Raw genomic sequence first — 22,226 nt, 5'->3', positions numbered from 1 at the left:
CCTTGTAATTGAGTTGAGCAGCAAAAAGATCCACCGAGGGGGTGCCCCACGTTCGGAAGATCTTGTGGGCTACTTCCATGTTCAGAGACCACTCGTGAGGTTGCATTATCCTGCTTAGTCTGTCGGTCAGGCCATTGTTTACGTCTGCCAGATAAGTGGCTTGGAGAAACATGCCATGACAGCGTTTCCAAAGCCACATCTAGACGGCTTCCTGACACAGAGGGCAAGATCTGGTGCCCCCCTGCTTATTGGTGTAATGCATCGCAACCTGATTGTCTGTTTGAATTACAATAATTTGGTTGGACAGCCGATCTCTGAAAGCCTTGAGCATTTCAGATCGCTTGTATAGCCAGGAGATTGATCTGAAGACTCGTTTCCTGGAAGGACCAGGCTCCTTGAGTGTGAAGCCCATTTACATGAGCACCCCACCCCAGGAGAGATGTATCCGTCAGCACTTTTTGTGGCTGATGAATTTGGAAAGGTAGTCCCAAGGTCAAATTGTCCACCATCGGAGAGAACGCACAAGCTCCGGGGACACTCGGATGACATCCTCCAGACTTCCTGTGGCTTGGTACCACTGAGAAGCCAGGGTCCATTAAGCAGACCTCATGTGAAGACGTGCCATGGGTGTAACATATACTATGGAAGCCATGTGGCCGAACAATCTCAACATCTGCTGAGCTGTGACCTGCTGCGATGTTCAAATCCTGTACACAAGGGACAGAAGGTTGACCGCACGCCTCTCCGGGAGATCAGCTTGGACATTCTTCATATCGAGCAGGGCTCCTATGAACTCCAGTTGTTGAAGTGGATGGAGATGGGACTTGAGGTAGTTTATTACGAACCCTAGTAGTTCCAGCAACTGAACAGTCATCCGCATTGACTCCCGAGCACCTTCCTTCCAGGTGCTCTTCACCAACCAATCGTCGAGATAAGGGAACACATGCACTCCCAGCTTGTGTAGCAATGCTGCGACTACTAAGCATTTTGTAAAAACTCTAGGAGCTGATGTGAAGCCAAAAGGCAACACACTGTACTGAAAGTGATGAGTTCCCAGCCAAAATCGAAGATACTTCCTGTGAACCGGAAGTATTGGAATGTGTGTATAGGTATCCTTCAAGTCGTTTTCCTGAATCATGGGAAGAAGGGTGCCAGGGAAACCATCCTGAACTTTTCTCGGACTAGGAATTTGTTCAGGGCCCTTAGGTCTAGGATGGGATGCATCTGCACTGTCTTTCTGTACAAGTACTTGGAATAGCATCCCTGCCCTTCTTCCCCTGGTGGAACAGGTTCGACCGCATGGGCCTTTAGAAGGATGGAGAATTCCTCTGCAAGTACCTGCTTGTGCTGGGAGCTGTAAAAATGAGCTCCCGGTGGGCAATTTGGAGGTTTGGATTCCAGATCGAGGGTGTACCATAACCGGACTATTTGAACAACCCACCGGTCAGGGGTTATGAGAGGTCACCTTTGGTGAAAAAAAATTTAACCTCCATCCAAGCGGCAAGTCGTCCGGCACCGACACTGACTGCGGCTATGCTCTACTGGAGCCAGTCAAAATCTCGTCCGTTGCTTTTGGTTGGGAGCAGCAGGGGCCTTGGATGCATGCTGTTGACAAGAACGAGCATGCTGGGGCTGAGCCTGAGCAAGCTGACGAGCTGCAGAAGCATACCTACACCTGGAGTAGGAATAGGAAGCACTCCACGATCCACCAAAATACCTCCAGGATGAGGAGGTGGTTGCAGAAGACATCCAGCGGGAGAGAGAAGATAACCTCTGTGTGCTTTTTGATTTGGTCAGCGACCTCTTCAACCTTTACTCCAAAAAGATTATCCCCCCCAGCAAGGGGCATCAGCCATTCTCTGCTTGACCAAATGATCCAGGCCAGAAACACACAGCCATGAGTCTCTGCGCATTGCTATACCTTGGGCAGAGATTCTGGATGCCACGTCAAAAGTGTCATAAGTGCCCCTGGCCAAGAACTTGCGACACGCCTTCTGCTGCTTGACCTGCTGGTGAAAGGGCTCGGCCTGCTCCAGAGGGAGCATGTCGACCAAGTCAGACACCTGTGTCACCGAGTTCCGCAAGTAAATGCTCGTGAAAAGCTGGCAAGACTGAATACAGGCGAAAAGCATAGCGGCCTGATACATTTTCCCCCCATAAGAGGCCAGGGTCCTAGCTTCTCTTTCTGGGGGAGCTGAGGCATAGTCCCTAGTACTCCTAGCTTTTTTTTTTAGTGGCATCCACCACCATGGAGTTGTGAGGTAACAGACCTCACCAACCTAGGTTCCCCATGGATCCGATATTGGGTATCAATTTTCTTGAGGACCACAGGGACAGACACAGGGGATGCCCAGTTCTGTACGAGGACTGCCTCGAGTACCTCATGGAGAGGAGCCGTCACTGCCCTCCTTAGGTGGAGAGGTGTAATCCAGGACCTTGAGCATCTTGGCCCTGGGCTCATCCTCCACTTCTACAGGGAATGGAATGGCCTGCACCATTTCCCGTACAAAAGAGGTGAAAGAGAGACTCTCAGGTGGAGAAGTCTCCTCTCAGGTGGAGGGGAAGGTTCAGAAGGTATCCCATAGGACTCATCGGAGAAGTACCTGGGATCCTCTTCCGATTCCCATGAGCGCTCTTCTTCAGTATCGGACAGCACTTCCCTCAGCGATGTCCAAGACCTGGCCCTCCTCGACGTGGAGGATCCATGTCCTCGGGAACGGTGTCGAGGAGTCAGCTCTGGTCTCGACTGGCGAAGCTTCCTCCACCAATGTCGAATGATATCTGGCCTAGGTGGCAATCAACACCGGGGCCAAACCGCGGGCTGAGGGCCAGGCAGATGCAGGAACCCCTGATGCACATCACTGCATCAAGCCCTCCAAGAGCTCTGGGAGCAAGGCTGGGATGCGCTCATTGAGAGCCGCCATCAGTGAAGGCTGAGGGCCCAATATGGGTTCAGGTTGTCAAACCACCTGGGGTGTGGGAGCAGGATTTCAGGTGCTGGGAGACACACACATCGGCACCTCTTGAATAGAGGGTGAGTGGTCCTCCTGGCACCGATGCTTCTCGGGTGCCAAGTCTCTCGGTGTCCCGGAGCTCCCGGCATCGTGTGTCGAAGGAGATCGGTGTCGGTGCATCCTCGCCCAACGCACTTCATCCAAACTCCTTGGTGCCGATGAGGACGACGTCGAATCCTCACGTCGACTTGGCGTCGGGTCCAATGATGGTCAGTCCCGGAGGGCCTGCATAACATGAGGCCTCGAGGCAGGTGGAGACCCACTTGATGCCTCACTGCTCCCAGAATCTCGGGGTCTCGCAGCAGCCTTCCCTACCTCAACTCCCGACACCGATACTTCCTTCGATATCGACGCGGATATCAACAACCTCAATATTGAAGAACTGGACCGAGCTCCAAAACATTTTCCTCGTTGAGCCTCTTGGGAAATTTGCGTCCTTTTCTTCATACAAAGACAAAGGACACAATTTGTTGGGCTATGGTCGGGCCCGAGGAACTGAATAAACCAAGAATGTGTATCAGTACCCGAGATGGTCCGGTTGCACCAGGAATGACGTTTGAAGCCACTGGGAGTCTTCAATGACATGGAAGGGAAAATGGTTCTGGCAAAATCAAAAGTCGCGGTTGTGCCTGAAAAATGGAAAAGAGGTACAAAAAAAAGAACAGACCCATCCAAGCAGGCCTAAATGGGGGCCTGCAACGAAAAAAATAAATAAAACAAACACGGACCAAAAAGAAACTTAAGGGAACTAAAAGGATTTTTTTTTTTTTTTTAAATAATGAAAGAAAAAAAGATGAATACTGACGAGAAAAAAAGGAGGTGAAACGTGGTTAAGGCTCTGGGCGTGTGAGGATCAACCAAAAAGCGCAACTGCTTCCTCCTGTGGAAAGAAAGAAACTGACGAGACGCGGAGACACTGTGGGTGAGAAGGCGCTCCATGCATGTGCGGTGATGCGCGTTGCGCACCTCAGAAGGCTCAGGAAAGTGTTTTTTATTTTGCTGGCTATCTACCGATTCGCTCAATCCACTTTTGAGAATGGTAAGCCTGCTTGTTCTCAGAGAAAAATGATTTCTGTAAAAATATATATTACAACAAATACAAGAAACAAGCAAATTAAAACTATCAAACTGTCAAAGATCAAAATCAATCATAATGCAGATAGATTTCTGGCCATTGTATTAGAAGTCATGTTGGGAAAGCTTGAATGAATAAATATGTTTTGAATCTAACCTAAAAAAAAAAAAAAAAAAACCTTCCGAAGCATCAATTTATTCCTCCACTGTATGACTGTAGGAGGTGTTTTTTTTTTTTTGTTACATTTGTACTCCGCGCTTTCCCACTCATGGCAGGCTCAATGCGGCTTACGTGGGGCAATGGAGGGTTAAGTGACTTTCCTAGACTCACAGGGAGCTGCCTGTACCTGAAGTGGGAATCGAACTCAGTTCCTCATTTCCCCAGGACCAAAGTCCACCACCCTAACCACTAGGCCACTCTCAGCCATGCACCAGTTAACCAGTACTACTACTACTTAACATTTCTAGAGCGCTACTAGGGTTACGCAGCGCTGTACAAATTAACAAATAAGGACAGTCCCTGCTCAGAAGAGCTTACAATCTAAAGGACGAAATGTCAAGTTGGGGTAGTTAAGATTTCCTGAGAAGAGGTGTAGTGATTAGGTGCTGAAGGTGACATTGAAGAGCTGGGCTTTGAGCAATGATTTGAAGATGGGTAGGGAGGGGGCCCGGCGTATGGGCTCAGGGAGTTTGTTCAAAGCATGGGGTGAAGCGAGGCAGAAAGGGCGAAGCCTAGAGTTGGCGGTGGTGGAGAAGGGTACTGAAAGGAGGAATTTGTCTAGAGAGCGGAGGTTACGGGTGGGGACATAAGGGGAGATGAGAGTAGAGAGGTAAGGAAGGGCTGCAGATCGAGTGCATTTGTAGGTGAGTAGGAGAAGCTTGAACTGTATGCAGTATCTGATCGGAAGCCAGTGAAGTGACTTGAGGAGAGGGGTGATATGAGTATATCGGTTGAGGCGGAAGATAAGACGTGCGGCCGAGTTCTGGATGGACTGAAGGGGGGGATAGATGGCTAAGTGGGAGGCCGGTGAGGAGTAGGTTGCAGTAATCAAGGCGAGAGGTAATGAGAGAGTGGATGAGAGTTCGAGTGGTGTGCTCGGAGAGGAGGGGGCGAATTTTGCTAATGTTATAGAGGAAGAAGCGACAGGTCTTGGCTATCTGCAGAGAAGGAGAGGGAGGAGTCGAAGATGACACCAAGGTTGCGGGCAGATGAGACGGGGATGATGAGGGTGTTGTCAATTGAGATAGAGAGTGAAGGGAGAGGAGAAGTGGGTTTGGGTGGGAACACAATAAGTTCCGTCTTGGCCATGTTTAGTTTCAGGTGACGGTTGGACATCCAGGCAGCAATGTCGGATAAGCAGGCCAGTACTTTGGCCTGGGTTTCCGCAGTGATTTCTGGTGTGGAGAGATAAAGCTGGGTGTCGTCAGCATAAAGATGATAGTGGAAACCATGAGAAGAGATTAGGGAGCCTAAGGAAGAGGTGTAGATTGAAAAAAGAAGGGGCCCAAGGACAGATCCCTGGGGAACTCCAACAGAAAGCAGGATAGGGGAGGAGGAGGATGAGTCATGAGAGTGTACTCTGAAGGTACGATGGGAGAGATAAGAGGAGAACCAGGAGAGGACAGAGCCCTGGAACCCAAAGGAGGACAGTGTGTCAAGAAGTAGGTTGTGATTGACAGTGTCAAAAGCGGCGGATAGGTCGAGGAGGATGAGGATTGAATAGTGACCTTTAGATTTGGAGAGGAACAGGTCATTGCAGACTTTAGATAGTGTTGTTTCTGTCGAGTGTAGGGGGCGAAAGCCGGATTGAAGCAGATCGAGGATGGCATGAGAGGAGAGGAAATCAATGCAGCGGCTGTGAATGGCGTGTTCAAGTATCTTGGAGAGGAAGGGTAGGAGGGAAATGGGGCGGTAGTTGGAGGGACAGGTAGGGTCAAGTGATGGTTTTTTGAGGAGTGGTGTGACCACGGCATGCTTGAAGGTGTCTGGGACAGTTGCAGTGGAGAGAGAGAGGTTGAGGATATGACAGATGGTGGGGGTGATAGTAGGAGTGATGGTGTTAAGTAAGTTGGTGGGGATGGAGTCTGAGGAACAGGTGGTGGATTTCGAGGAGGAGAGGAGATGGGCGGTTTCCTCTTCGGTGATAGCAGGAAAAGAGGAGAAGGAGGCCTGGTTGAGAGAGTGGGTTATAGGATGAAGAGGAGGAGAAGGTTTAGTGGTGAATTCAAGGTTGATCTTCTGGACCTTGTCACGGAAGTAGTCGGACAGAGATTGCGGAGAGAGTGAGGGGGGAGTGGGAGCGGAGGGCACTTTGAGGAGGGAGTTGAGGGTGGCGAAGAGACGACGAGGGTAATAGTCCTGTTTAGCGAGGAATAGGGAGGATTGGAAGGAGGATAGCATGAATTTGAAGTGAATGAAGTCAGTATGGGCGCGAGATTTCCTCCAGAGGCGTTCAGCCGAATGGGCGCAGGAGCGAAGGTATCGGGTGCAAGGGGTCAGCCAGGGCTGGGGATTGGTACGCCTTGTGGGACGGGAGATGGACGGTGCAAGGGTGTCAAGAGCAGAGGAGAGAGTGGCATTGTAAGTGGAGACAGCTTTGTCAACAGATTTGGAGGACAAGATGGAAGGGAGGAGATCAGAGATACAAGAGGATAAGGTGGGGGGGTCAACAGCCTGGAGATTTCTGGACGTAGTAGTTAGTGTGCGGCGAGATTGAGGGGGAGGGTGCTGAAGTGTGAATGTGATTAGGTGATGGTCAGAGAGAGGAAGAGCTGAAACGCAGAAATTGGAGGGAGAGCAAGTGGAAGAGAGGACAAGATCAAGACAGTGGCCAGATTTATGAGTAGGGGTGGTGGGGCTCAGTTGGAGGTTGAAGGAGGAGGTAAGAGTGAGGAACTGAGAAACATATGAGTCGGATGGGTTATCAGTGTGAATGTTGAAGTCACCAAGAATGAGGGATGGGGATGAGGGCTTGAGAAAAACGGTGAGCCAGGCATCGAAGTCGGTAAGGAAGGAATGGAGGGATTTATCGGGGGGGGCGGTAAATGACTGCAACTCTGAGTGGCAGTGGGTGGAATAGACGGATGGAGTGAACTTCAAAGGATGAGAAGCAGTGAGACTGAGGTAGGGGGAGAGGTTGAAAACTGGCATAGGGCTGCGATTGAGGCAGAGTTGTCAGGGGTGAGCCAGGTTTCAGTTAGGGCAAGCAGTTGAAGGGAATGGGAGATGAAGAGATCGTGGGTAAAGAGAAGTTTGTTGCAGATCGAGTGGGCGTTCCACAGGACGCACGAGAAGGGGAAGGAGGAGGGGGATAGAGATGAGATTGGAGCTATCGCGGGAACGTTTGCATAGATGAGATGAGGGTGAGGACAGGTGTGGGGGACCTGGGTTGAGATTGATGTCTCCCGCGGATAGCAGGAGGAGCAAGAGAGTGCGGAGAAGGGTGGGAGAGGAAGGTCGACGAAGGCGACGAAGACGGGATGCGCTTAGGAAGAAAGGGGAAGGGTTCATGGCAGGAAGGAGGTGTTGAAGGTTGAGAGCTGGGAAGGAGGAAGACAGTAGGGATGGTGAGGTGGTGGGGGACAGGGGTAGGTAGGGTATTGCAGTAGCGAGGAGGACGGAAGAGGACAGGGATGGGTAGTGAGATCGTGTGGTAGATGGCGGTTGGAGGGGGAAAAGATTGGGGAGGGACAGGGCAAGGAATAGGATGTGGATGGGGGCCATGAGTAGTGACTGAGGTGTTCACAGGGCAGGTAGCTGGGCTGGGAGACAGGCAGGGGGTGAGGGTGATCAGTCAGGGAGGGGAGTGATGAGCTGGTAGGAAGATGGGCTGGGAGGCGGGCTGGGAGGTGGTAGTCTGTCAGGTGAGTGGCTAGTAGGCAGGTTGAGTGGCAGGAGCAGGTGGACTGGGTATCAGACAGGCAGGAGCAGGTGAGTGCGGTGGAGAGCAGGTGAGTGCGGACAGGTTTCGGGGTGGGTGGTAGTCTTGTCATGTGAGTGGCTAGTAGGCAGGTTGAGTGGCAGGAGCAGGTGGATTGGGTATCAGGCGGGCAGGAGCAGGTGAGTGCGGTGGAGAGCAGGTGAGTGCGGTGGAGAGCACGGCAGTAGTGCTGGAACAAGCTGGAATGGTTTGAAGCAGGAGCTGGCGGACTACACAAGCTGATGCAGACAGACTGGAACAGGCTAGAACAATCTAGAATAAGCTGATGCAGACGGGCTGGAACAGGCTAGAACAATCTAGAATAAGCTGATGCAGACGGGCTGGAACAGGCTAGAACAATCTAGAATAAGCTGATGCAGACGGGCTGGAACAGGCTAGAACAATCTAGAATAAGCTGATGCAGACGGGCTGGAACAGGCTAGAACAATCTAGAATAAGCTGATGCAGACGGGCTGGAACAGGCTAGAACAATCTAGAATAAGCTGATGCAGACGGGCTGGAACAGGCTAGAACAATCTAGAATAAGCTGATGCAGACGGGCTGGAACAGGCTAGAACAATCTAGAATAAGCTGATGCAGACGGGCTGGAACAGGCTGAAACAGGCAGTCTGGAGCAGGCTGGATCAGGCAGTCTGGAGCAAGCTGGCTGGAGCAGGAGGTCTGGAGTAAGCAGGGAGGCTGGATCAGGCGGACTGGAACAAGCTGGAACAGGATGACTGGAGCAAGCAGGGAGAAGCTGGAACAGGCGGGCTGGAACAAGCTGGATCACGCGGGCTGTAACAGGTAGGAGCAGATGGACTGGAGCAAGCAGGGAGAGCAGGATCGGGCGGACTGGAACAAGCTGGAAGAAGCTGGATCAGGCGGACTGGAGCAAGCAGGAAGAGGCTGGATCAGTGGACTGGAACAAGTTGGCTGGATCAGGCGAACTGGAGCAAGCAGGGAGAGCCGGATCGGGCGGACTGGAACAAGCTGGATCAGGCGGACTGGAACAGGCAGGAAGAAGCTGGGTCAGGCGGATTGGAGCAAGCAGGAAGAAGCTGGATCAGGCGGACTGGAGCAAGCAGGAAGAAGCTGGGTCAGGCGGACTGGAGCAAGCAGGGAGAAGCTGGATCATGCGGACTGGAGCAAGCAGGGAGAAGCTGGATCATGCGGACTGGAGCAAGCAGGGAGAAGCTGGATCATGCGGACTGGAGCAAGCAGGAACAAGCAGGGAGAAGCTGGATCATGCAGACTGGAACAAGCAGGAAGAAGCTGGATCATGCAGACTGGAACAAGCAGGGAGAAGCCGGATCAGGTGGACTGGGGCAAGCAGAGAGCGCAGGATCGTGCGGACTGGAACAAGCTGGATGAAGCCAGATCAGGCGGACTGGAGCAAGCAGGAAGAAGCCGGAACATGCGGACTGGGGCAGGCAGGAAGAAGCTGGATCAGGCGGACTGGGGCAGGCAGGAAGAAGCTGGATCAGGCGGACTGGAACAAGCTGGAAGAGGCTGGATCAGGCGAACTGGAGCAAGCTGGAAGAAACCGGATCATGCGGACTGGAGCAAGCAGGAGGAAGCTGGATCAGGCGGACTGGAGCAAGCAGGAAGAAGCTGGATCAGGTGGACTGGAACAACAGGGAGAAACTGGATTGGGTGGCTGGAAGAGATGGACTGGACAGCCCAGGTTGGCAGACTGGAACAGGCCAGTGCCAGTGGAACTCTGCCTCCCCTCGACCTCTGTCCCTGTCGCCCGGTCACATAGGTCGCCGGATGGGCAGGCCGGAACAAGCTGGGGCTGCTGGACTCTGCCTCCTCTCGGCCTCCTCGCAGCTCCTGTCCCGCTCCTGTCGGTCGCGCAAGTCGCACCCTGACACCACCACAGAATGGATCCCAGTCCCGTGGTCCGCAGTCCGTGTCCAGGCCGTTCCGGCAGGGAGCACGGCTGCAGCGCACAGGACCTCGGGGCACGACCAGTGCGGGCCGCCGGATGGGCGACGGCGATGGGGATAGGCCGCAGCCACGCGGCAGCAGACAACCAGGATCTGCCCCAGGCTGCCCGCTCGCTCACCCGCGCTAGATCAGCAAGCATGGGAGAGGGTAAGCGAGAAGGGTCAGCGGGGAGCCGTGGCCACACGGCACAGGACTCCCGCCGTGAACCGGCTGGGAGGCAAACCCCGTGGCTGGGAAGAATCCGCGGTCGACCTCCAGCAGTTTCACCGTGTTCTCCGCTCTGTTCCCTTCCAGGTAGGAGTGAGCCGCTGGTGGAAGCTGGGGTCCCAGGCGGGCAGCAACTCGGCCTCACTGCAGGGAGGGCTCGCGACCGGCACCAGCTTCTGCCAACGACTACCTCGGACCAACAGGGCTACCGGAATTGGATCGCGGGAGCACAGCCTCGTGGCGGTCTCCCGTTTAGGCCGAGGTGGGTAGGCAGCCGCAATCAGCCTCAGGTTTCATTCTTCCGTGTTGGAGTTCCATGAGGCCGTCGCAGTCCAGTGTTCCACTGGTCGGCTCCAAATTGAATCCGGTTGGTTTCGGCTGGTTAGAGGATTGCCCAGATGGTCTAGGTGGGTTTATTTTCCTCAGGGCTTCAGGAGCTCGTTACTGAGCTCCTTCCCTGTCGGCCATCTTCCTTCCAGTATACACTCTTCCCCCCCCCCCCCCCCCCCCGCCCCCAATAAAAGCACTTTTCTCAGCAAGATTTTCTCCCTTTACCCCAACCCTGGCAACTGGCTTAGGTTATCAAAAAGATGCATTGTGGCTAACAATGAGTTTCCCCAGAACCTGACTCAAATAATGAGTTAACAGTTCCCAAAATGGATGTATCCATATACAGGCCCAAATCATGTGCAATAAATATTCTTTCATTTGTTAGCATTCTTCCTAGCAGACAGTCCAGCATGTTCAACATGGGGTGTTTCCTATGTTTTTAACCAGGGCCGGTCCTAGGGTCTCTGGTGCACCCCTGCAGACTTATCAGTTGGTGCCCCCCTCCCCCCCATCTAGCATCTCCTTTCTCTCTTCTCCCACCATGCTCCCAGGTTCCAATCTAATTCATGTTTAATGTGCGATAAAATGCCATAAATAAGTAAATAAATATAAACTTTTAACGTTGAGCACCTGATTCCTTAAGTGGACATATTCCAAACACTATAATGAAAATAAAATTTTTTCTACATTTGTTGTCTGGTGACTGTTTTTCTGTTCATGCTGGCCCAGTACCTGATTCGGCTGCTATCTGTCCTCTCCGTTTCCAGGGCTTCCTTTCCATTTATTTCTTTACTTTCCTCCTTTCTTCTTCATTTCTTGCCTTACATCTGAAAGTAAAAGCTGGGTCCTCTGCAGACTTGACTGCCAGTGAATCCAACTTCTGCCTGTTTTCTCCATCCATGTGCAGGTTTTCTCCCTTTTCCCTCATCTCATCTCCTTCCTCTCTCTTCCCTCTCCCTCCATCCATGTCAAGAATTTCTTCTCTCCTTTCCCCTTCATCCATGTGCATCTCCTTCCTGCCTTCCCTTCCCTCCCCTCCATCCATGTTCAACAATTCTCCTCTCTCCCTGCCCTCCCCTCCATCCATGTCCAGCAACCCTCCTCTCTCCCTGCCCTCCCCTCCATCCATGTCCAGCAACCCTCCTCTCTCCCCTGCCCTCCATCCACCCATGTCCAGCAACCCTCCTCTCTCCCTGCCCTCCCCTCCATCCATGTCCAGCAACCCTCCTCTCTCCCCTGCCCTCCCCTCCATCCACCCATGTCCAGCAACCCTCCTCCCCCCTCTATCCACCCATGTCCAGCAAATCTCCTCTCCCCTGACCTTCCCTCCATCCATGACCAGCAACCCTCCTCTCTCCTGCCCTCCCATCCACCCATGTCCAGCAACCCTCCTCCCCCTTCTATCCACCCATGTCCAGCAAATCTCCTCTCCCCTGACCTTCCCTCCATCCATGACCAGCAACCCTCCTCTCTCCTGCCCTCCCATCCACCCATGTCCAGCAACCCTCCTCTCTCCCCTCTAGCCACTCATGTCCAGCAACCCTCCTGTCCCCTGCCCTCCATGCATATCCAGCAATCCTCCTGTCCCCTGCCCTCCATGCATATCCAGCAATTCTCTTCTCTCTCCTGCCCCCTCCATCCATCCATACCCAGCGATTCACCTCTGTCCCTCCCCTGCCATCCCACTCCCATCCATGTCCAGCGAGTCTCCTTTGCCCCCATCCCCCTCCCATTTATGGCCACCTGCCCACCTCCCCCCAACACCCCCCTTTTTCTTCTTGCCACCCTGCGTGGTTTAAGTCTTTTTAAATTTACCTCCGTCCCAGTGGCCGCGTTATTTCAAAGCCCTGCCCGTCTCTAGCCTTCCTTCCCTCCCTTCGTGAGTTCGTTCCCTCAGAATCCCGCCCTCGTGGAAATGACGTCAAAAGGTATGACTCTGCGGAACGAACTCACGAAGGGAGGGAAGGCTAGAGACGGGCAGGGCTTTGAAATGACGCGGCCGCTGGGATGGAGGTAAATAAAAGATTTAAACCCCCAAGGGAGGCGCGATATGGCACCGCAGCGGCGCCCTTGAAGGCAGGCGCACCCCTGCGGTGCTTACCCCGTTTACAGGATTTGACCAGCCCTGGTTTTAACCATTTCCCAGTCCTCAACAAGTTATCTCCTATCCCATGGCTTTTTAATTTTTTCAGGAGTCTCTCATGGAGGGACTTTTGTCAAAAGCTTTATGAAAAGCCAGATGCACTAGTATCGACTGGCTCACCTTCATTCACATAGATACAAAGACAACATGTACACTAATCTATGACATGGACATTCACTGTGGATATGCCAAAAACCAGATTTGCTTTGGGGTACTCAAACCAGTTTAAGAAACACAATCATAGTCAACAACGAATACAGGCATTTGTAAAAACAAAAAAAGATCTTTGTTTTAACTCACTATTTTAAACTTTATGCTAAAAGGGTCCTAGAAAAATAAGTTAAATTTGTATGCTCCTAAACTGATTTATATTGCAATGCTTACCTGCCAAGTACAATACAAAAGATATAAATCGATGGTAGCGAATAAGGAATTGGAGCGACTCTTCTCTTTGCACTGATGTGACAAAGTAATCTGCTACTGTCTCTCCATAGAAAAAGTAGTTCACACATAGCAGGAAGTACCTGTAAAATGATTAACGGATGTTATTTACAACTGATTTTCCAAGGTTGTAAATTAAATTTGATATGGGAATATTCATACTTTCACGATGGCGTTAAGGTCCTCTCATTTTTAGAAAATTAGGTAAAGCTAGGGTTTTTATGCAAGCATTTGGATAAATGAAATAAAAAAGGCCACTGTATGTGATTTGTGACTACTGGATTTTAGTACAGGATGTGAGATTATGAAAGAGGATTAAGTACAGGGGAGAACAGGAAACTTTACAGTATTATAACTGGCTAAATGATGCTTTGTTTTTGAGTCAGATATATGAAAGTAGTTAATATAATAAAGTGGGAAAGAGAGCTGAGTGTCGTAGCTAGAAAAGAAATCTTAGTGAGGAAACCAAGATTTTTTTTTTAATACCTATTATCTACCTTGTTCATACAGTCCAAGGGAAAATGTAGCAATAATGCATATTAAAACATCTTAAAATTATACCCACTGATGAGCAGAGGCACAGACAGTGCCCTTTTTTTTTGGGGGGGGGGGGGGGGGGGTACAAATTCCTTTCTACTCTCTTGTCACCCCCTTAAAAGTTTTTACCTTTGCTGGCTTGATGCCCAAGCCCCACCAGCTGAAGAGTTCCACAGCCCAAACCTCTCCCAGTGTGAAGAAGCTGGCAACGTGCTTTCCAGCTGCCAATGAATGCGAACCTCATGTATATTCAGTTCATGCACATGAGGCACGCTGCCAACTTCCTCACATTGGGGGAGGTTTGGACCACTGAGCTCTTCAGCTGGAGGGGTTAGGACATCCCCACCAACCATTCAGGGTACAACTGATGAGGTTTCTTGTTCTATTCTTTGCAACAATCTATTTGATATACGCTTAACTATGGGCCTTTTACTAAGGCGCACCAGCATTTTTAGCATGCGCTTTTTAGGGAATGCTAAACATTAGCAACGTCCATATATTCCTATGGATGTCCCCAATGTTTAGCGCGCCCTAAACATTAGTGCACACTAAAAACGCTAGCGCACCTTAGTAAAAGAGGCCCTGTGTTAATTGTGCCTTCTATTTTCAACTTGCGTCTCCCCTGAGGCAAACATCACAGTTCCTTAATGCTTGTATCAACAGAAAGTATTATGCTACATTAGAAAAAATATTTCTTGGTCAATAAGACCAAAACCAAATATGACAATTAGGGAGTTTTAAGAATGAATCTATAGTATATAAACCTAACACTAGCAACAAAAAAAAACCCCAGTCTAAATCAAGAGAGTAAGGATCCAGCAAAAGGTCAGCATGCTTGTCAGAATACAACATCTCAAATATCATACTATAGGGGCCTGGCTGCTCAAGAGTCCAAGACATTAGCTTAGCAGCCCCCTTCCCCCATCTCTACCACTAGTCAGCAGAAAGAACACAGTGATTACATGCATCTGCCTCCTCCAAAAGCCAGCATCAAGCTCAAAGGTGAAATTCTGCCTTACCTGATAATTTCCTTTCTTTAGTCAGCTGCACTGTTCTGAACAGCAGATGGCAGTAGAGAAAAACTGATCTTTTCCAGTGAACTCACCACCAGTTTAGCCTGCTTGTGCATAGTGGAAGTCACCAACATGCATATGCCAAAGCAGCAGGTGGTCCCTTCATAGCACATACCATGCCCCATTGACCGCTGAAACTGCAATCACCTGTTATGACCCGGTAGTAGTGAGCCCTTGTGCCCCGACAGAGCACGGCAGAGATGGAGTGCTACCGCACTCAGTCAGGCAGCCAGACAACCCCTAGCTTCACCTGGAAAGCGACCACCGTTCACCGGGAGTTGAGCTCCCAGCTGCAGGCGGCCACCAGGACTTCTGGAACCGGCGGGGTTGCACAGCCGCTGACCAGGATGGCAGGAAACAGACACAGTCCAGAACCAGTACTCCGACAGGCAAAGAATAGTCAAAATCAGTCCAGGGTCAAGGCAGGCAGCAAACAAGCGTAATCCGAGAAAACTAGCCAAGGTCCGGTGCACAGGTAAACAGGAACAGAAGAATAGTCAGTGAACAGCACTCCCACAGCAACTCCTCAGAACAATTGAGGCCGAAGCAAAGAAGGCCTGGAGGCAGTGCTTTAAATAGTGAAGCAATCAGAGCAAACCAAACTCAGGTGCATCCAACATGGCAGCCCCCATAGGAGATCCTCCCACGACCAGATATGGAGTTCCTTCCTGTTCTCGTTTAGACAAGATGGCTGCTGCTCTTGCTCCAAGCCGGATGACAGCTGCCGGGTTAGGAAACAGAAACCGACCCATCCTGGAGAAGTGTAGCAGAGCGTAACATCACCACCAAACGAGCATAACACCACAAAGTGGCACTTGCTACCCTGCATATATAAGGATGACTTCTATAGTTTATTTGGGGGGGGGGGGGGTTTGTTTGTTTAAACTAAGAGCACCAGGCCTTAGTGTGAGGGCAGGCTTCAGAACAGAACAGTCAATTCAAGCAAAGGAAATTATCAGGTAAGTCATAAAACGTCACCTTCCTTGTCATCTGGATGTTCTAAACAAATGGGATATAACCAAGCAGAACTACTGGGTGGGGGAAGACAAAGCCCACCTGAGGACAGCTCTGACAACTTCCGAGCGGGCCCTGGCAAGAACACCAATCTGTAATGCTTCACAAAGGAATGAAGCAATGACCATGTCGCCACCTTACAGATGACCACCTGGGCCTCTACCCATGAGTTCACTCGAGTCCACATTGAGTGCGCTTTCAACCCTGGAGGCATCAACTGATTTCTACAGAGACTGAATCTATGGATACCTTGATCCAATGCACAATACTAGCCTTGAAGGCCGCCTCGCCTTTTAAAGGACCATGGAACATAAAGAAGAGATGATCGGACAGGTGAAATCATTTGTCTGCTCCAAATAGCGGAGCAATGTCCTGCACATGTCTAACTTACATATCCGATGGATCAACCAGCTTCAAGTGGGCCACCGACGCTGCCATGCCTCTAACACTATGAGCCGTGACATGACCCTCAACAGTCAGCCCAGCTTGGGCATAAGTGAAGGATATGCAATCTGCTAGCCAATTGGAGATTGTGCGTTTTCCAATGGCAACTTCCCTCCTGTTGGGATCAAAAGAAAAACAACTGGGCGGACTGTCTAAAGGGCTTTGTCCACGCCTCGTAAAAGTCCAATGCTCTCTTCCAGTCCAAGGTGTGCAAACTGCTTTCGCCAGGGCGGGTATGAGGACGAGGAAAGAATGTTGGCAAGACAATCGACTGGTTCAGATGGAACTCAGACACCACCTTTGGCAGAAACCTAGGGTACGTGCGGAGGACTACTCTGTTGTGATGGAACTTGATTTAAGGTGCATGCACTACCAAGGCCTGAAGCTCACTGACTCTACGAGCTGAAGTAACAGCCACCAAGAAAACGACCTTCCAGGTCAAGTACTTCAGATGGCAGGAATTCAGTGGCTCAAAGGGAGCTTTCATCATCTGGGTGAGAACAACGTTGTGACCCCATGACACTGGTGGAGGTTTGACAGGGGGCTTTGACAAAAGCAAACCTCTCATGAAGCGAACAACTAAAGGCTGTCCAGAGATAGGCTTACCCTCTATATGTTGATGATAAGCACTAATTGCACTAAGGTGCAGTGGCATAGCTAGGGTAGTTGACACCCGGGGCTGGTCATTTTTTTAACACCCCCCCCCCCCCCAAATCCAGTACTAGGCATACCGAAAATACAAAACACTCAGGACCTATAGAGCAATTCTACCATACCATAAGCAGTAATTTGAACGAGTCACACAAGGAAAAGGAAAGCATCTTAAACACTACAGTGAGCACTAGAACATCAATTCACCTACTGCAAAACGAAAACAGACAGATTAGTACAGATCGTCAATCCTGCACAGTCAATGCCAACCGAAAGCCATGTCTTTTTCACAAACATAGATACACCCTAATCCACTATAGTATAAGTAATCATAAACTTTCTGTTTAGATAAAAATTAAACTGAACCCCCGATGCCAGACTCTGCATACAATGCACCACCAGAGAAGCAGAAAATGTCCCCTAGTACTGTGCAAAATATAAAGACAGCAGATGTAAATTTGAAAAAACTAATAAATACCAATCACCACTTTACAAATGAACAAATAGAAATAAAACAAATACAGAAAATAAAATAATACCATTTTATTGGACTAATACATTTAGCTTCCAGAGGCCAAAATCTCCTTCCTCAGGAGTGGAGGAGTGGCCTAGTGGTTAGGGTGGTGGACTTTGGTCCTGGGGAACTGAGGAACTGAGTTTGATTCCCACTTCAGGCACAGGCAGCTCCTTGTGACTCTGGGCAAGTCACTCAACCCTCCATTGCCCTATGTAAGCCGCATTGAGCCTGCCATGAGTGGGAAAGCGCGGGGTACAAATGTAACAAAAAAAAATTACAGTATAGTACTGTTACAGTATCCTATCCTGACCTGAGGAAGGGGGTTTTGTTCTCTGAAAGTTAAGTCAAAATGTATCAAAATTAGTCCAATAAAAAGATTACCTTATTTACATGTTCTATTTATAAACATTTATTAAAACAGCCACAATACTATATCCTAAAGCAAAAAAATAAAAATATACATTTTATTTACAGTTTGTTGTCTCTGGTTTCTGCTTTCCTCATCTTCTTTTCACTGTCTTCCTTCCATCCTGCATCTGTCTTCGCTCTCTCTCTGCCATCCAGTGTCTGCCCTCTCTAATGTCCCTACCATCCACTGTCTGCCCTCTATCTCTGCCCCTTCCATCCTTCCATCCACCATTTGCCCCAGTCTGCCCTCTCTCTCCCCCTTCCACCCACCATCTGCCCTTTCTCTCTGCCCCTTCAATCCGTCTGCCCTCCCTCTCCCATCCATCCAGGGTCTGCCCTCCCTCATGCTCCCCCTTCCATCCAGGGTCTGTCCCCTCTCTCTCTGCCCTCTCTTTTCAGCCCCCAGTTCCAGCCCCCTTCATCCACCACATGCCTTGCATCCCCCCCTTTTCAGCCCCAGACCCATTCTCCCACCTGCCCCAGGCATGGACCCATTTTCCCTCTTGCCCCCTTGTCAGACCCCAGTTCCAGCTTCAGACCCCTTCTCCCCTCTGAACTCCCCCACCCTTCCCCAATCCCCTTCTCCCCTCTGAGCTTCCCCACCCTCCCCAATCCCCTTCTCCCCTCTGAGCACCCCTCTAAGCTCCCCCACCCTTCCCAATCCCCTTCTCCCCTCTCAGCACCCATCTGAGCTCCCCCACCCTTCCCAATCCCCTTCTCCCCTCTGAGCTCCCCCTCTCCCATCTGAGCCCCCCCCCCCCCCGAGCTGGTCCCGTCCCCCCTCCGTTGAGAGCCGACAGAGCCCTCTTCTTCTGTCACCACCCTGCCTTTTTTTAAAAATCCATGCAGCGACGCAGGCTGCCCTGCGTGTGCTGTGAAAAGAGAAAATCAAGTAGCTGGCATCGGGCCTTCCCTCGCTGTGTCCTGCCCTCGAGGAAATAGGAAGTTACCTCAGAAGAGGGCGGGACACAGCGAGGGAAGGCCCGACACCCAGGGCCGTGCCAACACGGTAAGCGAGGTAAGCATGGCAGGGGGGTGCTCCCCTCTGGGGGGCGCCGCCACACCATGCTCGCCCTCCCGCTCCCATTGTTCGACTGCCCGCCCTCTTCTACCCCCCCCCCCCCCCCCAACATCCCTTTTCTTTTTTTTTCTTTTTAAATTTACCTCCGTGGCGGTTCCGGCAGCGCAGCGTCAGTGAAGGAGGTGGCACTGCGCTCCCGATGTCTGTAGCCTTCCCTTCGCTGTGTTCCGCCTAAGAAGGCGGAACACAGAGAAGGGAAGGCTAGAGACGTCGGGAGCACAGCACCGCCTCCTTCACTGACGCAAATTTAAAAAGAAAAAAAAAAGAAAAGGGATGTTGGGGGGGGGGGAGAAGAGGGCGGGCAGTTGAACAATGGAAACGGGAGGGCAGGGGAGAGACGAGAGCATGGATGCGAAGGGGGAGGGGATAAGAGGGCGGGCCAGGCCAGGCCAGGCCAGGCCAACTGGGACATGGGAGCGAGAGGAGCATGGAAGCGAGGGGGGGGTCATGGAAGGGAGAGAGGGGAATTGCTGGAAAAGGATGAATGGAGGGGGCAGGGGACAGAGGAGCATGGATGGGCATGGATTGGGAGGGCAGGGCTCATGGAGAGAGGGGAATTGCTGGATAGGGATGAATGGAGGGGGCAGGGGACAGAGGAGCATGGATGGGCATGGATTGGGAGGGCAGGGCTCAGGGAGAGAGGGGAATTGCTGGAAAAGGATGAATGGAGGGGCAGGGGACAGAGAAGCATGGATGGGCATGGATTGGGAGGGCAGGGCTCAGGGAGAGAGGGGAATTGCTGGATAGGGATGAATGGAGGGGGCAGGGGACAGAGGAGCATGGATGGGCATGGATTGGGAGGGCAGGGCTCAGGGAGAGAGGGGAATTGCTGGAAAAGGATGAATGGAGGGGGCAGGGGAGCATGGATGGGCATGGATTGGGAGGGCAGGGCTCAGGGAGAGAGGGGAATTGCTGGAATAGGATGAATGGAGGGGGCAGGGGACAGAGGAGCATGGATGGGAAGGCAGGGCTCAGGGAGAGAGGAGAAATTGCTGGACATAGAGGGGAGGGAAGAGAGATGAAGGAGATGAAATGAGGGAAAAGGAAGAGAGGAGATAAACTGCACATGGATGAAGAAAATAGGCAGAAGCTGAGGACCAGAAATGAAGAAGAAAGGAGGAAAGGAAAGAAATAAATGGAAAGGAAGCCCTGGAAACGGAGTTAAGAGGACAGATAGCAGCAGAATCAGATACTGGGCCAGCATGATCAGAAAAAGAAAGTCACCAGACAACAAAGGTAGAAAAAAAATCATTTTATTTTCATTTTAGTGTTTGGAATATGTCCACTTTGAGAATTTACATCTGCTATCTTATTTGCAATGTATAGCAGTTTGTTTCTAAGAATATTGCTGACAATTCCTGTCAGTGTGGCAAGTGGTGAGCGATCATTTTCACGGGGGGGGGGGGGGGGCTGCCGCCGCCACCGCTGCCGCCAACTGATAGTCTGCAGGGGGGGCGCCAACTGATAGTCTGCAGGGGGGCGCCAGAGACCCTAGGCACGGCCCTGCCGACACCAGCAAGGCGATTTTCTCCTTCATAGCACATGCAGGGCAGACGCAAGGCGCTGCCTGCGTCGCTGCATAGATTTTTAAAAAAAGGCAGCATGGTGGCAGGAGACGAGAGCTGTCGGCTCTCGACAGAGCACACCCCCACCCGCTGACACCTGGGGCGGACTGCCCCCACCGCTCTGCCCTTGCTATGCCACTGCTAAGGTGAACTCTTACGGAACTGGTCTTGAGACCAGACTCTGATAAATGTAGAAGGTATTCAAGCAGGGTCTGTGTAGGACAAGAGTAAGGATCTAGAGCCTTGCTGTCACACCAGAGGGCAAACCTCCTCCATTTGAAAGAGTAACTCTTTTTAGTGGAATCTTTCCTGGAAGCAAGACTCGGGAAACACCCTCAGAAAGACCCAAGGATGCGAACTCTAAGCCCTCAACATCCAGGCCGTGAGAGCCAGAGACTGGAGGTTGGGATGCAGAAGCGCCCCCCTCATTCTGAGGGTTGGAAAACACTCCAATCTCCACGGTTCTTCGTAGGACAACTCCAGAAGAGGAGGGAACCAGATCTGATGCGACCAAAAAGGAGCTATCAGAATCATAGTCTCGCAGTCTTGCTTGAGTTTCAACAAAGTCTTCCCAACCAGAGGTATGGGAGGATATGCATACAGAAGACCCTTCCCCCAATGAAGGAGAAAAGCATCTGAAGCTAGTCTGTTGTGGGCCTGAAGCCTGGAACAGAACTGAGGGACCTTGTGATTGGTCTGAGTGGCAAAAAGATCCACCGAGGGGGTGCCCCACGCTTGGAAGATCTTGTGCACCACACCCCAGTTAAGCGACCACTCGTGAGGTTGCATTATCCTGCTCAACCTGTCAGCCAGACTGTTGTTTACACCTGCCAGATACATGGCTTGGAGAAGCATGCCATAACCGCGAGCCCATAGCCACATTTGGACGGCCTCCCGACATAGGGGACAAGATCCGGTGCCCCCCCTGCTTGTTGACATAGTACATGGCAACCTGATTGTCTGTCCGAATTTGAATAATTTGATTGGACAGTCGATCTCTGAAAGCCTTTACAGCGTTCCAGACCACTCGTAACTCCAGGAGATTGATCTGAAGACCTGATTCCTGGAGGAACCAAACTCCTTGAGTGTGAAGCCCATCTACATGGTTCTCCCCACCCCAAGAGAGATGCATCCATTGTCAGCACTTTTTGTGGCTGAGGAATTTGAATGGAACATCCCAAGGTCAAATTGGATCGAATTGTCCACCACTGAAGGGAATTGTGAAACTTGGTGGATAGCTGGATTGCATCCTCTAGATCCCCAGCAGCCTGAAACCACTGGGAAGCTAGGGTCCATTGAACTGATCGCATGTGAAGACAGGCCATGGGAGTCGCATGAACCGTGGAGGCCATATGGCCTAGCAGTCTCAACATCTGCCGAGCTGTGATCTGCTGAGACGTTCTGGCCAAGAAAACAAGAGACAGAAGGTTGTCCGCCCTCGCTTCTGGAAGATAGGCATGAGCCGTCTGTGAATCCAGCAGAGCTCCTATGAATTTTAGTTTCTGAACTGGAAGAAGATGAGACTTTGGGTAATTTATGATAAACCCCAGTAGCTCCAGGAGTTGAATAGTCATCTGTATGGACTGTAGAGCTCCTGCCTCTGAAGTGTTCTTCACCAGCCAATCGTCGAGATAAGGGAACACATGCATTCCCAGTCTGTGTAGCGACGCTGCAACTACTGCCAGGCATTTTGTAAACACCCTGGCCGCAGACACGAGACCAAAGGGCAGTACACATTACTGAAAGTGCTGTGCACCGAGACGAAATCGAAGATACTGCCTGTGAGCTGGCAGTATCGAGATGTGTGTATAAGAATCCTTTAAGACCAGAGAGCATAGCCAGTCGTGTTTCTGAATC

At 51.1% G+C, this 22,226-nt stretch overlaps 1 protein-coding gene across 4 annotated transcripts in view; it reads right to left on the bottom strand.

The window, feature by feature from the left end:
• CDS1 (CDP-diacylglycerol synthase 1) overlaps positions 1–22,226 on the bottom strand; it is a 447,836-nt gene that overhangs the window by 265,708 nt on the left and 159,902 nt on the right. For all 4 annotated transcript variants that reach the window (XM_030190592.1, XM_030190591.1, XM_030190589.1 and 1 more), the window contains one exon: positions 13,023–13,162. In XM_030190592.1, the coding sequence (XP_030046452.1) occupies positions 13,023–13,162 (140 nt within the window). The remainder of the gene's footprint in view (positions 1–13,022; positions 13,163–22,226) is intronic.

This window comes from Microcaecilia unicolor, chromosome 2 (assembly GCF_901765095.1).
Source record: "Microcaecilia unicolor chromosome 2, aMicUni1.1, whole genome shotgun sequence".
Classification (NCBI taxonomy): Eukaryota; Metazoa; Chordata; class Amphibia; order Gymnophiona; family Siphonopidae; genus Microcaecilia; species Microcaecilia unicolor.
Note: the sequence above shows the minus strand (reverse complement) of the source record. Positions and strands in the feature narration are given on the sequence as shown.